Genomic DNA, 12,857 nt, shown 5'->3' with positions numbered 1-12,857 from the left:
AATCAATTCACTTGTATATAAAAAAGATTATAGATTAAAACAATTGGCATTTATTCTAGAAATGCAAGGTTAATTCAGCACTCAAAAATCAATAAATGATAAATTATAAAATACTGATGCAAGAAATTGAAGCGGACACAAAAAAATGAAAAGATATTCCATGTTTATGGACTGAAAGAATCAATATCTTTAAAATGTTCGTACCACCGAAAGCAATCTACATATTTAACTCAATCCCTATCAAAATACCAATGACATTCTCCACAGAAATAGAAAAAACAGGCCGGGCGCGGTGGCTCATGCCTGTAATCCCAGCACTTTGGGAGGCTGAGGTGGGTCGATCGAGGTCAGGAGATCGAGACCAACCTGGCTAACATGGTGAAACCCTGTCTCTACTAAAAATACAAAAAAAATGGCTGGGCGCGGTGGCTCACGCCTGTAATCCCAGCACTTTGGGAGGCCGAGGCGGGCGGATCATGAGGTCAGGAGATCGAGACCATCCTGGCTAACACAGTGAAACCCCATCTCTACTAAAAATACAAAAAGTTAGCCGGGCGTGGTGGCTGGCGCCTGTAGTCCCAGCTGCTCGGGAGGCTGAGGCGGGAGAATGGCGTGAACCCAGGAGGCAGAGCTTGCAGTGAGCCGAGATCATGCCACTGCACTCCAGCCTGGGCAACAGAGCGAGACTCTTTCTAAAAAAAAAAAAAAGAAGAAGAAGAAGAAAAGAAAAAAGAAATAGAAAAAATAATCCTAAAATTTACACGTACCCACAAAAGACACAGAATACTCAAAGCAATGCTGAGTATTCTGGGTACACTGAAGGAATCACATTACTTGACTTCAAATTATAATACAGAACTACAATAACCAAAACAGCATGGTACCAGCATGAAAACAGACACATAGACCAATGGAACAGAATACAGAACTCAGAAATAAATTCAGACATGTACAGTGAACTCATTTTTGATGAAGGTGCTAATAGCATACAGTGAGGAAAGAAGAGTCTCTTCAATAAATTGTGCTGGGAAAATTGGATATCCATATGTAAAAGAATGAAAACAGACTCCTAGCTCTCATCATATATAAAAATCAAATAAAAATGGATTAAAGACATAAATCTAAGTCGTGAAACTATGAACCTACTAAAAGAAAAGATTGGGGAAACTTTCCAGGACATTGACCTGGGCAAATATTTCTTGGATAATGCCCCACAAGCACAGGAAACCAAAGCAAAAATGGACAAATGGGATCATATGAAACTGAAAAGCTTCTACACAGCAAAGAAGGTGATCAACAAAGTGAGGAGACAACCCATTGAATGGGAGAAAATATTTGCAAACTATCCACCTGATAAGGGATCAATAACCAGAATATGTAAGAAGCTCAAATAACTCAATAGGAAAAAATCTAATAATCCAATTTAAAAACCGGCAAGTGATTGGAATACACATGTCTCAAAAGAAGACATACAAATGGCAAACAGGTATATAAAAAGGTGCTCAACATCATTGACCATCAGAGAAATTCCAATCAAACCTACAATGATATATCATCTCACCTGAGTTAAAGTGGTTTTTACCCAAAAGACTGGCAATAACAAATGCTGGCGAAAATGTGGAAAAAAAGAGAACCCTCTTACACTGTTGGTGGGAATGTGAATTAGTATGGAGAACATATGAAGGTCCCTCAAAAAACTAAAAATAGAACTACCTATGATCCAGCAGTCCCACTGCTAGGTATCTACCCAAAAGAAAGAAATTAGTACATTGAAGAGATATCTACACTCCCATGCTTATTGCAGCACTATTCACACTAGGCAAGATTTGGAAGCAACCTAAATGTCCATCAACAGATGAATGGACAAAGAAAATGTGGTACATATACACAATGGAATACTATTCAACCACCAAAAAGAATGAGATCTTGTCATTTCCAACAACATGGATGGAACCTAACATTATGTTAAGTGAAATAAGCAAGTCATGGAAAGACAAACTTCACATGTTCTCACTTACTTGTGGGAGCTAAAAATTAAAACAATTGAACTCATAGAGATAGAGAGTGGAAGGATGGTTACCAGAGGCTAAGAAGGGTAGTGGGGATGGTGAGGGGATGGTTAATGGGTACAAGGATATAGTTAGAGAGAATGAATAAGGCCCAGTATTTGGTAGCACAACAGGGCGACTATAGTCAACAATAAATTGTACATTTTAGAAGAATGAAGAGTACAATTGAAATGTTTCTAACACAAAGAAATGAAAAATACTTAAGGTAGTGGATACTCCATTTATCCTGATATGATTATTACACATTGTGTGCCTATAACAAAATATCTCATGTGCCCCATAAATATATAAACCTGCTATGTACCCATAAAAATTAAAAAGTAAGGGCTGAGCATGGTGGCTCATGCCTGTAATCCCAGAAATTTGGGAGGCTGAGGCTGGAAGATCGCTTCAGCTCAGGAGTTCGAGACCAATCTAGGCAACATAGTGAAACCCTGTCTCTACTGAAAATAAAAACTAAAAAAATAGCTGGGTGTGGTGGTACATGCTCATCATCCCAGCTACTCTGGAGGCTGAGGCGGGAGGATCACTTAAGCCCAGGAGTTTGAGTTTTCAGTGAGCTATGACTGTGCCACTGCACTGCAGCCTGGGTAACTGAGTAAAACCCTCTCAAAAAAAAAATTAAAAAATCAATAAACATATTTCACCATATTAATAGTATAAAGTAAAACCACCATATGACTGACTTAATAAATGAAAAATATTATATTTGATTAATTGAATTGAATACCCACTTGTGATTTTTAAAGTCTATTAGTAAAATAAGAATTAAAGAGAACTTCATCAATCTGACAAAAACTGTATTAGAAAAAAATTTAAATCTAACATCATACTTAATAGTAAACATCTGAGTGCTTTCTTCATAAGATTGAAAATAAAGCAGAGATGTCAGCTCTTGCCATTTTTAGACATTGTACTGGTGGTTCTTTTTTTTTTTTTTTTTTTTGAGACGGAGTCTCGCTCTGTCACCCAGGTTGGAGTGCAATAGTGCGATCTCGGCTCACTGCAAGCTCTGCCTCCCAGGTTCACGCTATTCTCCTGCCTCAGCCTCCTGAGTAGCTGGGACCATAGGCACCTGCCAACATGCCCGGATAATTTTTTGTATTTTTAGTATAGGTGGCGTTTCACCATGTTAGCCAGGATGGTCTCAATCTCCTGACCTTGTGATCTGCCCACCTCAGCCTCCCAAAGTGCTGGGATTACAGGTGTGAGCCACCGCACCCGGCCTGTACTGGAGGTTCTTACCAGTCAATAAGGCAAACAAAAAGCATAAATATTCAAAAGTTTGTTATTTTATATTGAAAAAAGGTAGAAAATATACAAGAATCTACAGAGCATCTACCAGAACTACTAAGAGAATATATCAAAATTACAAGATACAAAGTCAGTATACAAAAATCAGTTATATTCATTTCTAGTTTCTCCTCAGAGATGGGGAGAGCAGGAAAAAAGACATCACTACTAATACTACAGGAATAAAATAATGGACTAAGGCAAGATCACAACTTTTTTTTTTTTTTTTTGAGACGGAGCCTCGCTCTTTCGCCCAGGCTGGAGTGCAGTGGCGCTATCTCGGCTCACTGCAAGCTCTGCCTCCCAGGTTCATGCCATTCTCCTGCCTCAGCCTCCCGAGTAGCTGGGACTACAGGCGCCCGCCACTGCGCCCAACTAATTTTTTGTATTTTTAGTAGAGATGGGGTTTCACCGTGTTAGCCAAGATGGTCTCGATCTCCTGACCTCATGATCCACCCGCCTCGGCCTCCCAAAGTGCTGGGATTACAGGCGTGAGCCACCGCGCCCAGCCAGATCACAACTTTTTAAAAACTCATCCTAGTACTGATGTTTCAGGTCAAGCAATTGTTCCAGAATTGAAGGAGAGACAGAAACCCACAGGAAAAGACAAGATGGGAGCATCAACTTTTCTAGGCAAGAAAGACGCAGACATCAGTGAGAAGAGTTCTAAAGCAAGGAGCAAATTGCTAGAACATGCCTTGCCTGACAAGTAAAAAGTTTGAGCCATAAACAGGAATCATCTGTAGGTGCTTTTTTCTTTTCTTTTTTTTTTGAGACAGAGTCTCGCTCTGTTGACCAGGCTGGAGTGCAGTGGCGCGATCTCGGCTCACTGCAACTTCTGCCTCCCTGGTTCAAGCAATTCTCCTGCCTCAACCTCCTGAGTAGCTGGGATTATAGCCATGCCACCATGCCCAGCTAATTTTTGTATTTTTAATAGAGACGGGGTTTCACTATGTTGGCCAGGTTGGTCTTGAACTCCTCACCTCGTGATCCACCTGCCTCACCCTCCCAAAGTGCTGGGATTACAGGTGTGAACCACCATGCCCAGGCCTGCAGCTGCTTTTTATTGTTTGTTTTCTGGTTTGGTTTTTATTTGTCCTTATTTGGAAATCTGTCATTCTAAGTAGAGAATACAAAGTATATTAATTATATTTTTAATTTATTAAGGTTTCATTTAATGTATGTATTTAATTTTTATTTGTAATTTCAACTTTTAGATTCAGAGAGTACATGTGCAGGTTTGTTATGTGGGAATACTGAATGTGCTGAGTTGGGGGTGTGAATGATCCCATCACCCAGGTACTGAGCATAGTACTCAATAGGTAGATTTTCTGCCCTCACCCCCTCCCTCCCTTACCCTCTAGTAGTCCTCAGTGTCCATGGTTGCCATCTATGGCATGAGTCTCATACTCATATGTCTATGAGTACCCAATGTTTACCCCCACTTATAAATGAGAACATGTGGTATTTGGTTTTCTGTTCATGTATTAATTCACTTAGGATAATGGCCTCCAGCAGCACCCATGTTGCTGCAAAGGACACATTTCATTTTTTATAGCTGCATAGTATTCCATGGTGTATATGTACCACTTTTTTGTTTTTTTTTGAGACGGAATCTTGCTCTGTCGCCCAGGCTGGAGTGCAGTGGTGTGATCTCAGCTCACTGCAATCTCCACCTCCCGGGTTCAAGCGATTCTTCTGCCTCAGCCTCCCAAATAGCTGGGATCACAGGTGCCCACCATCATGCCTGGCTAATTTTTTGTATTTTTAGTAGAGACAGGGTTTCACCATGTTGGCCAGCCTGGTCTCAAACTCCTGACCTCAGGTGATCTGCCTGTCTCGGCCTCCGAAAGTGCTGGGGTTACAGGCGTGAGCCACCATGCTTGGCCATGTACCACATTTTTTAATCCAATCTGCCATTGATGGACACCTAGGTTGATTCCTTGTCTCAGCTATTGTGAATAGCGCTGAGATGAAAACAAGTGCAGGCCAGGTGCGGTAGCTCACACCTATAATCCCAACACTTCAGGAGGCCGAGGCAGGCAGATCACTTGAGGTCAGGAGTTTGAGAGCAGCTTGGCCAACATGGTGAAACCCCATCTCTACTAAAAATACAAACATTAGCTGGGCGTGGTGGTGCATGTCTGTAATCTCAGCTACTCAGGAGGCTAATGCACGAGAATCAGTTGAACCCGGGAAGTGGAGGTTGCAGTAAGCCAAGATTGTGCCACTGCACTCCCGCCTGGGTGGCAGAGCGAGACTCTATCTCAAATTTAAAAAAAAGAAAACAGGATGGGCATGGTGGCTTACACCTCTAATCCCAGCACTTTGAGAGGCTGAGGCAGGAGGATCACCTGAGGTCGGGAGTTTGAGACCAGACTGACCAACATGGTGAAACCCCGTCTCTAATAAAAATACAAAATTAGCCAGGCGTGGTGGCGCATGCCTGTAATCCCAACCACTCAGGAGGCTGAGGCAGGAGAATCGCTTGAACCCAGGAGGCAGAGGCTGCAGTGAGCCAAGATTGAGGCATTGCACTCCAGCCTGGGCAACAAGAGCAAAACTCTGTCTCGAAAAGAAAAGAAAAGGGAAAGAAAAGGAGAGGGGAGGGGAGGGGAGGGGAGGGGAGGGGAGGAGAAGAGAAGAGAAGAGAAAAGAAAAGAAGGGAGGGGAGGGGAGGGCAGGGGAAGGGAGGGGAGCATGTTTCTTTTTTGTAGAACAAAAAATAATCTGTAGCTCCTTGAAAACTTTCTCCTTGAACTCAACTAGACATTCAGTGAAAGATTGATAGAACTCGGGAAAAAAAAAAACCCTCTCTCAAGTTACAGAACTGGAACATGCAACAGCAGCGATGCTGGCAAGAAGCTCCACTCAGAACTTTCTCCTCTACGGAATAAAAAAGCCTTCATCTATGGGTGAAGAGCCAAGAAGCACTCTCTTAGGGTGCTGGTGAAAGCACATTGCTCCTGAAAGTAGGGAACACAAAGAAAGCTTGAAGCCCTAGAAGATGTGCAGAAATTCACAATGGATTCAGAACCATGTCAGAAGAAGAGAAAGAGAAGGTCATATTCCTGGGGCCCAGAGGCAGAGTGTTTGCCTAAGACTGGCAATCAAATAAAAAAGTATTCTCACGTACCTTCATCACCAGGCTAACTGCTGTCAAGATACATATTCTTTGCAAGAGATATTGCAAGAGACATACTCTTTCTAAGGCATAGCACAAAAGGAAGACTTAATGTTGAAGGCGAAATCATCATCAGAAAAACATCCTCTGGCAAACCAACTCCACCCTCCACACAAGGTATCACCAGAGGCATTCAAAGCCCATAGGGTAGGCCAGGCACGGTGGCTCATGCCTGTAATCCCAGCACTTTGGGAGGCAGAGGCGAGCAGATCACCTGAGGTTGAGAGTTTGAGACCAGTCTGACCAACATGGAGAAACTCCCTCTCCACTAAAAATACAAAATTAGCCAGGCGTGGTGGTGCATGCCTATAATCCCAGCTACTCAGGAGGCTGAGGCAGGAGAATCGCTTGAACCCAGGAGGCAGAGGTTGCAATGAGCAGAGATTGTGCCACTGCACTCCAGCCTGGGCAACAAGAGCGAAACTCTATCCCCAAAAAAAAGCCCATAGAGTAGTAAGAATCACACTATAGCAACATCAAATCTCAAGCCCAGCTTTACTCAGAGAAACACAAACCTCTGTACTAAAGGCCTGGTAAAAGAAAAGGCATGTCAGTTTCAGACATAAAATCTACTTATCTCAGTTTCTATGGTTCTACATAAGATGTCCAGTTTTCAGCCTCCAAAATTAGCCAGGCATGGTGGTGGGCTCCTATAATCCCAGCTACTTGGGAGGCTGAGGCAGGAGAATTGCTTGAACCTGGGAGGCGGAGATTGCAGTAAGCAGAGATAGCGCCATTGCACTCTAGCCTGGGCAACAAGAGCGAAACTCCGTCTCAAACAAAAAAAAGTATTGTCAAGACCAATGTCAAGGACATTTTCCCCTATGTTCTCTTCTCAGAGTTTTATGATTTCAGGTCTTACTTTTAGGTCTTTTATCTATTTTGAGTTGGTTTTCTGGTATAGTATAAGATAATGGTCCAATATCATTCTTTTGCATATAGAAATTCAGTTTTCCTGGAACCATTTGGTGAAGAGATGATTTTTTTCCTCATTATGTCCTCTTGGTGCCCTTTTCAAAAATTAGCTAACCATGAATGTTTGGATTTATTTCTGGGAGCTCTATTGTGTTTCACTGGTCTATGTTTCTGTTTCTATGATGGTACCATACTATACTGATTACTATAGCTTTGTAATATAATTTTAAATCAGGATGTGTGATGCTCTGTGTTCATTACAGCATTATTTATAATAGCTAAGATATGGAAACTTAAGTTCTCTTATGATCCTAGTCACTCTTTTTTCAATCCCTCCCTTCACTTCTTTTATCCTTCTCTCCCTTCCTCCCTCTCTTTCTCTCATTCTTTGTTTCCACTATAAATGGAACTACCATATGATCTAGCAATCCCACTACTGGGTATATACCCAAAGGAAAAAAAAATCAGTATATAGAAGAGATCTCTGCATCCCTGTGTTTATTGAACCAGTATTCACCACAGCAAAAATACAGAATCAACCTAAGTGTCCATCAACAGATATATGGATTAAAAAGTTGTATATATACACATTTAAATACTATTTGGGGCCAGGCGTGGTGGCTCACGCCTGTAATCCCAGCACTTTGGGAGGCTGAGGCGGGTGGATCACCTGAGGTCAGGAGTTTGAAACCAACCTGCCCAATATGGTGAAACTCCATCTCTACTAAAAATACAAAATTATCCAGGCATGGTGGCACATGCCTGTAATCCCAGCTACTTGGGAGGCTGAGGCAGGAGAATCAATTGAACCTGGGAGGCAGAGGTTGCAGTGAGCTGAGATCATGCCATTGCACTCCAGCCTAGGCAACAAGAGTGAAACTCTATCTCAAAAAAAAAAAAAATACAATTTGGCGACACAAAAAAATGAAAACCTGTTATTTGCATTAACATGGATGGAACTAGAGGTCGTTATGTTACGTGAAGTAAGTCAGACACAGAAAGACAAATATGTCACTCATATGCATCAGCTTAAAAAGTTGACCTCATAGAGGTAGAGTAGAATGATAGCTACCAGAGGCTGGGAAGGGTGTGTGAGTAGTAGGGGGATGAACAGAGGTTGGCTGGTGGGTTCAAACATTCAGTTAGGCAGAAGAAATAAGTTCTGATGTTCTATAGCAGAGTAGGGAGACTACAGTTTATAACAATGTATTGTATATTTCAAAATAGCTAAAAGAGGGGATTTAAAATGTTCCCAAAACATAGAAATAATAAATATACGAGGTAATAGATACATGAAATACCCTGACTTGATTATTATGTATTCTATGCATATAACAAAATATTGCATGTACCCCATCAATGTGTATTAATATTACGTATCATTTAAATTTTATAAAAAACAGAGGGGGCCTTGGAGAAGTAATTAGGTCATATGGCTCCACCCACATGAATAGGACTAGTGCTTTTATAACAGAAGCTTGAGGGGCACTGTTTGCTTCTCCTGCCATGTGAGGACACAGCTAGAAGCCATTTTTGAAGCAGAGAGTAAGCCCCCACCTGACACCAAACCTGCTGGTGCTTTGATCTTGGACTTCCCATCCTCTAGAACTGTGAGTAATGCATTTCTATTGTTTATAAATTACCAAGTCTGAGGTATTTTGTTATAGCTGCCCAAACAGACTAAGACACTTGCTAAAGGATTTGTTGCTAGCATTTGCATATAAGCATTTGCATAATGTTTGACTAATTGGCTTTTGGGATCCCTTCTAATCCTAAAATTTTATGTTTTAGAGTCATGTGAACAAAGGAGTATTAACCATGATTTGTTAAACAAGACAGCCCAAAGATAAAATGGAATGAGCATAGGCCAATGTTTCAGTCTCTGAGAAATTCCTTTGATGGTTATTTATGAAAAGCAATGGCCAGGCACAGTGGCTCATGCCTATAATCCCAATACTTTGGGAGACTGAGGCTGGTAGATCACCTGAGGTCAGGAGTTCAAGACCAGCCTGGCCCACATGGTGAAACCCTGTCTCTACTAAAAAAAAAATCCAAAAGTTAGCCAGGCATGAAGGCAGGTGCCTGTAATCCCAGCTACTTGGGAGGCTGAGGCAGGAGAATCACTTGAACCCACGAGGCAGAGGTTGCAGTGAGCTGAGATCGTGCCCCTGCACTCCAGCCTAAGCAACAGAGCCAGATTCAGTCTCAAAAAAAAAAAAAAGGAAAAAAAACTTGCTCTAACTTCACACTCAGTAAAGCAATCAGCAAGCAGCCATCCAACCATTTGCTAAAATAACTTCATTAAAAAATTATTTATTGTCAGTGCATACATTCTGCAAATATATCCATCAAAACAGCACTGTTCTTCTCATTTATTGGGAGATTCAGAAGTTTTACTTTGAATTTATTTGGTGTTAAATAGAAATAGTCTGTTGCACTGCTAACAAGGTCATTGGACTCAAAAAACATGTAACAATTATCTAAATCACCATTGATACTTAAAACTCCAATTAGCATAAAAGCTAATTCATGCCCAAACATAACAAGCAAACTTTATCATCTATGCCTACATCAGTTACCAAGTCAATATTTTTAAGCTATGTAATCTTACCGAAGTACAAAATGCAGAGTTATATTTGAAAGATATACTTAACTGTATCTCCATCAGCAGGTATTTGTGTGGGCATAGGCATTGTTCTTTCTGCCATGCTACACTAAAAGAGCTGGAAATTAAAAAAAATAAACATTTTTTAAAATTTCTTACAAAGGCTATATTCTTACTATATAATTTAGATCAATTAGGGGGCATAATATAGGTATTTTCGCAAGCTTTAGTTTTTAGTTCACACTATTCATCTGTTTTAAACTGTGGCTGTCTTGCTAGATGGGCTTCTACACGATGAATAATATGTAATATTCAACTTATAATGTAGACTAATACATTTAACCATAAGCACACAAAAAGCGTCTTAAAGTTAAACTCCCTTTGGAAATCAAGAGGATAAGAGCATTCTTCTTCTTTAAATGACTCCATGGTCGTAAGAAAGGAAAGTAGAAAATTTTGCTTTAAAAAATGGTTAAAAAAAAAACAAAACAAGACACTCACAAGCACTTAACTTTCCAGAGTAGCATACCAGAGGAGGCTTGGGCTTTTGAATTTACCCATTGAAAGAGAATTGTGAAAGCAGACATTAAAAAACCTAAACAAGTCCTTTAGACACTGAACTAAAATAATGATAATTCTCATTTATGAAGCATCTATTATACACCTAGCATTGTGCTAAGGGTTTATGTGCTTTATTTACCTCTGTTAGTCCTCATAGTAGATCTGAGATATATGTATTTTCATTGCCATATGCCAGGTGAAAAAATTCAGACTCAGAAAGATTAAGTAACTTACTTTCCCAGGGATTCAGCTGTGCAGCAGACACAGGTCCGAACTGATTCCAAGCTGGTGTCCTTTCTACTGTCCCCAGTTGTGGACCAAATAAATATTCACTGTGTTTGTAACAGTTGGGAACAGGGAGGAGAGGTACAAGAGAGCGTGCTGTGCTCATGTCCAAGCAGAACTGCCTGAGAAGGCCATGCTACCCTACTTTTGAACACAGCACAAAGATACTAAGAATATGAGGCATGTTTCAAAAGGAAATATTATATATTTGTAAAGCAAGTATTTGAAATATTTGAGAAGCAAACAGAATCAAAGAATGGTTCTGTGCTATAATCTCTTCACTTGCTCTATCCTGAGGATTATTGCACTTTAGTATACAAATGTATATCATTTTCCCTAAAATTAAGCAATGTTTTCTGATATAGATAGAGTTCTGTTTTGTGGTGTGGTTTAATCTAGTCCAGTATGTATGAACGTTTTTAAAATTTATTTATTTATCAGAAACTTAATGGTGGACATTGCAGTAATTTCGAGTCTTTTTTTTTTTGCTCCACCTCCCGGGTTCGCACCATTCTCCTGCCTCAGCCTCCCTAGTAGCTGGGACTACAGGGGCCCGCCACCATGCCCAGCTAATTTTTTGTATTTTTAGTAAAGATGAGGTTTCACCGTGTTAGCCAGGATGGTCTCGATCTCCTGACCTCGATCCACCTGCCTCGATCCACCTGCCTCAGCCTCCCAAAGTGCTGGGATTACAGGCGTGAGCCACCGCACCCGGCCAGTAATTTCTAGCCTTTAATGGAAATCAGCAACAAACATTGTTGATTTAAGTCAACAATGTTTGGCCAGGCACAGTGGCTAACACCTATAATCCCAGCACTTTGGGAGGCTGAGGCAGGAGGATCACTTGAGGCCAAGAGTTTCAGACCAGACTGGCCAACATGGCAAAATCCCATCTCTACTAAAAATACAAAACTTAGCTGGGCATAGTGGTGCAGGCCTGTAATCCCAGCAACTCAGGAGGCTGAGGCACGAGAATTGTTTGAACCCAGAAGGTGGAGGTTGCAGTAAGCCAAGATCCCGCCACTGCATTCCAACCTGGGAGAGAGAACAAGCTCTGACTCAAAAAATAAATAACAATGTTTATTTAAATCAACAATAAATATTGTTTTCGAAATACTGTAGTAATTTGAAGTAAACTACTACAAATTCAAGAGTCTCTATGTCTGTATAATGACTGAATTTTTGGCAAATCTGCCAAAAATTATTTGAGAACTAGAGATGCAACTTATCTTGTATTTAAAAGCCTAATTAAGTGTCTTAAACAAAGAGGGGTTTATTTCTTTCACATAAGTCTAGAGCAGAAGTTCTCAAAGTACGATCACTGGGCCCTGAGGATTCCTGAGACTCTTTTAGGGGGGCCTATGGGTTCAATTTTTTTCTAATAATACTAGGGTTTTTTGTTTTTTGTTTTTGTTTTGAGATAGGGTCTCACTCTGTCACCAAGGCTGGAGCACAATGGCGCAGTCGCAACTCACTTAGCCTCAACCTCCCAAACTCAAGCGATCCTCCACACCTCAGCCTCCCAAATAGCTGGGATTATAGGCACCTGCCATCATGCCCTGCTAATTTTTGTACTTTTTTGTAGAGACAGGGTTTTGCCATGTTGCGCAGGCTGATCTTGAACTCCTGAACTCAAGCAATTCTTCTGCCTGGCCTCCCAAAGTCCTGGGATTACAAGTGTGAGTAGTATGGCCACTGCACTTAGCCAATGGTAGGGTTTAATTTGCCTTTCTACTGTGTTGATATTTACACTGATGGTTCAAAAGCAATGGTGGTTAAAACTACTGCTACCTTTGGCTGGGCACGGTGGCTCACACCTGTAATCTTAACACTTTGGGAGGCCAAGGTGGGTGTATCACCTGAGGTCAGGAGTTCGAGACCAGTCTGGCCAACATGGCGAAACCCTGTCTCTACTAAAAATACAAAAAATGGCTTGTCATAGTCG

The 12,857-nt window shown here is 41.0% G+C and overlaps 1 protein-coding gene across 4 annotated transcripts in view; it reads right to left on the bottom strand.

Annotated features, from left to right (window-relative positions):
- The window catches only part of SEPTIN14 (septin 14), a 79,192-nt gene extending 68,160 nt beyond the window's left edge, over positions 1–11,032 (bottom strand). For 3 of the 4 annotated variants that reach the window (XM_054495604.1, XM_054495605.2, XM_054495606.1), the window contains exons 1-2: positions 10,862–10,944; positions 10,116–10,184 (exon numbers count right to left, since the gene is read on the bottom strand). In XM_054495604.1, the coding sequence (XP_054351579.1) occupies positions 10,116–10,169 (54 nt within the window). In that variant the 5' untranslated portion in view covers positions 10,170–10,184; positions 10,862–10,944. Of the gene's footprint in view, positions 1–10,115; positions 10,185–10,861 lie in introns of all 4 variants that reach the window. The other variant, XM_054495603.1, reaches the window with a different exon arrangement.
- Positions 11,033–12,857: the final 1,825 nt, after the last annotated feature.

The sequence above is a fragment of the Pongo pygmaeus genome, chromosome 6 (assembly GCF_028885625.2).
Source record: "Pongo pygmaeus isolate AG05252 chromosome 6, NHGRI_mPonPyg2-v2.0_pri, whole genome shotgun sequence".
Classification (NCBI taxonomy): Eukaryota; Metazoa; Chordata; class Mammalia; order Primates; family Hominidae; genus Pongo; species Pongo pygmaeus.
This window is presented reverse-complemented; position numbering and strand designations above follow the sequence as displayed.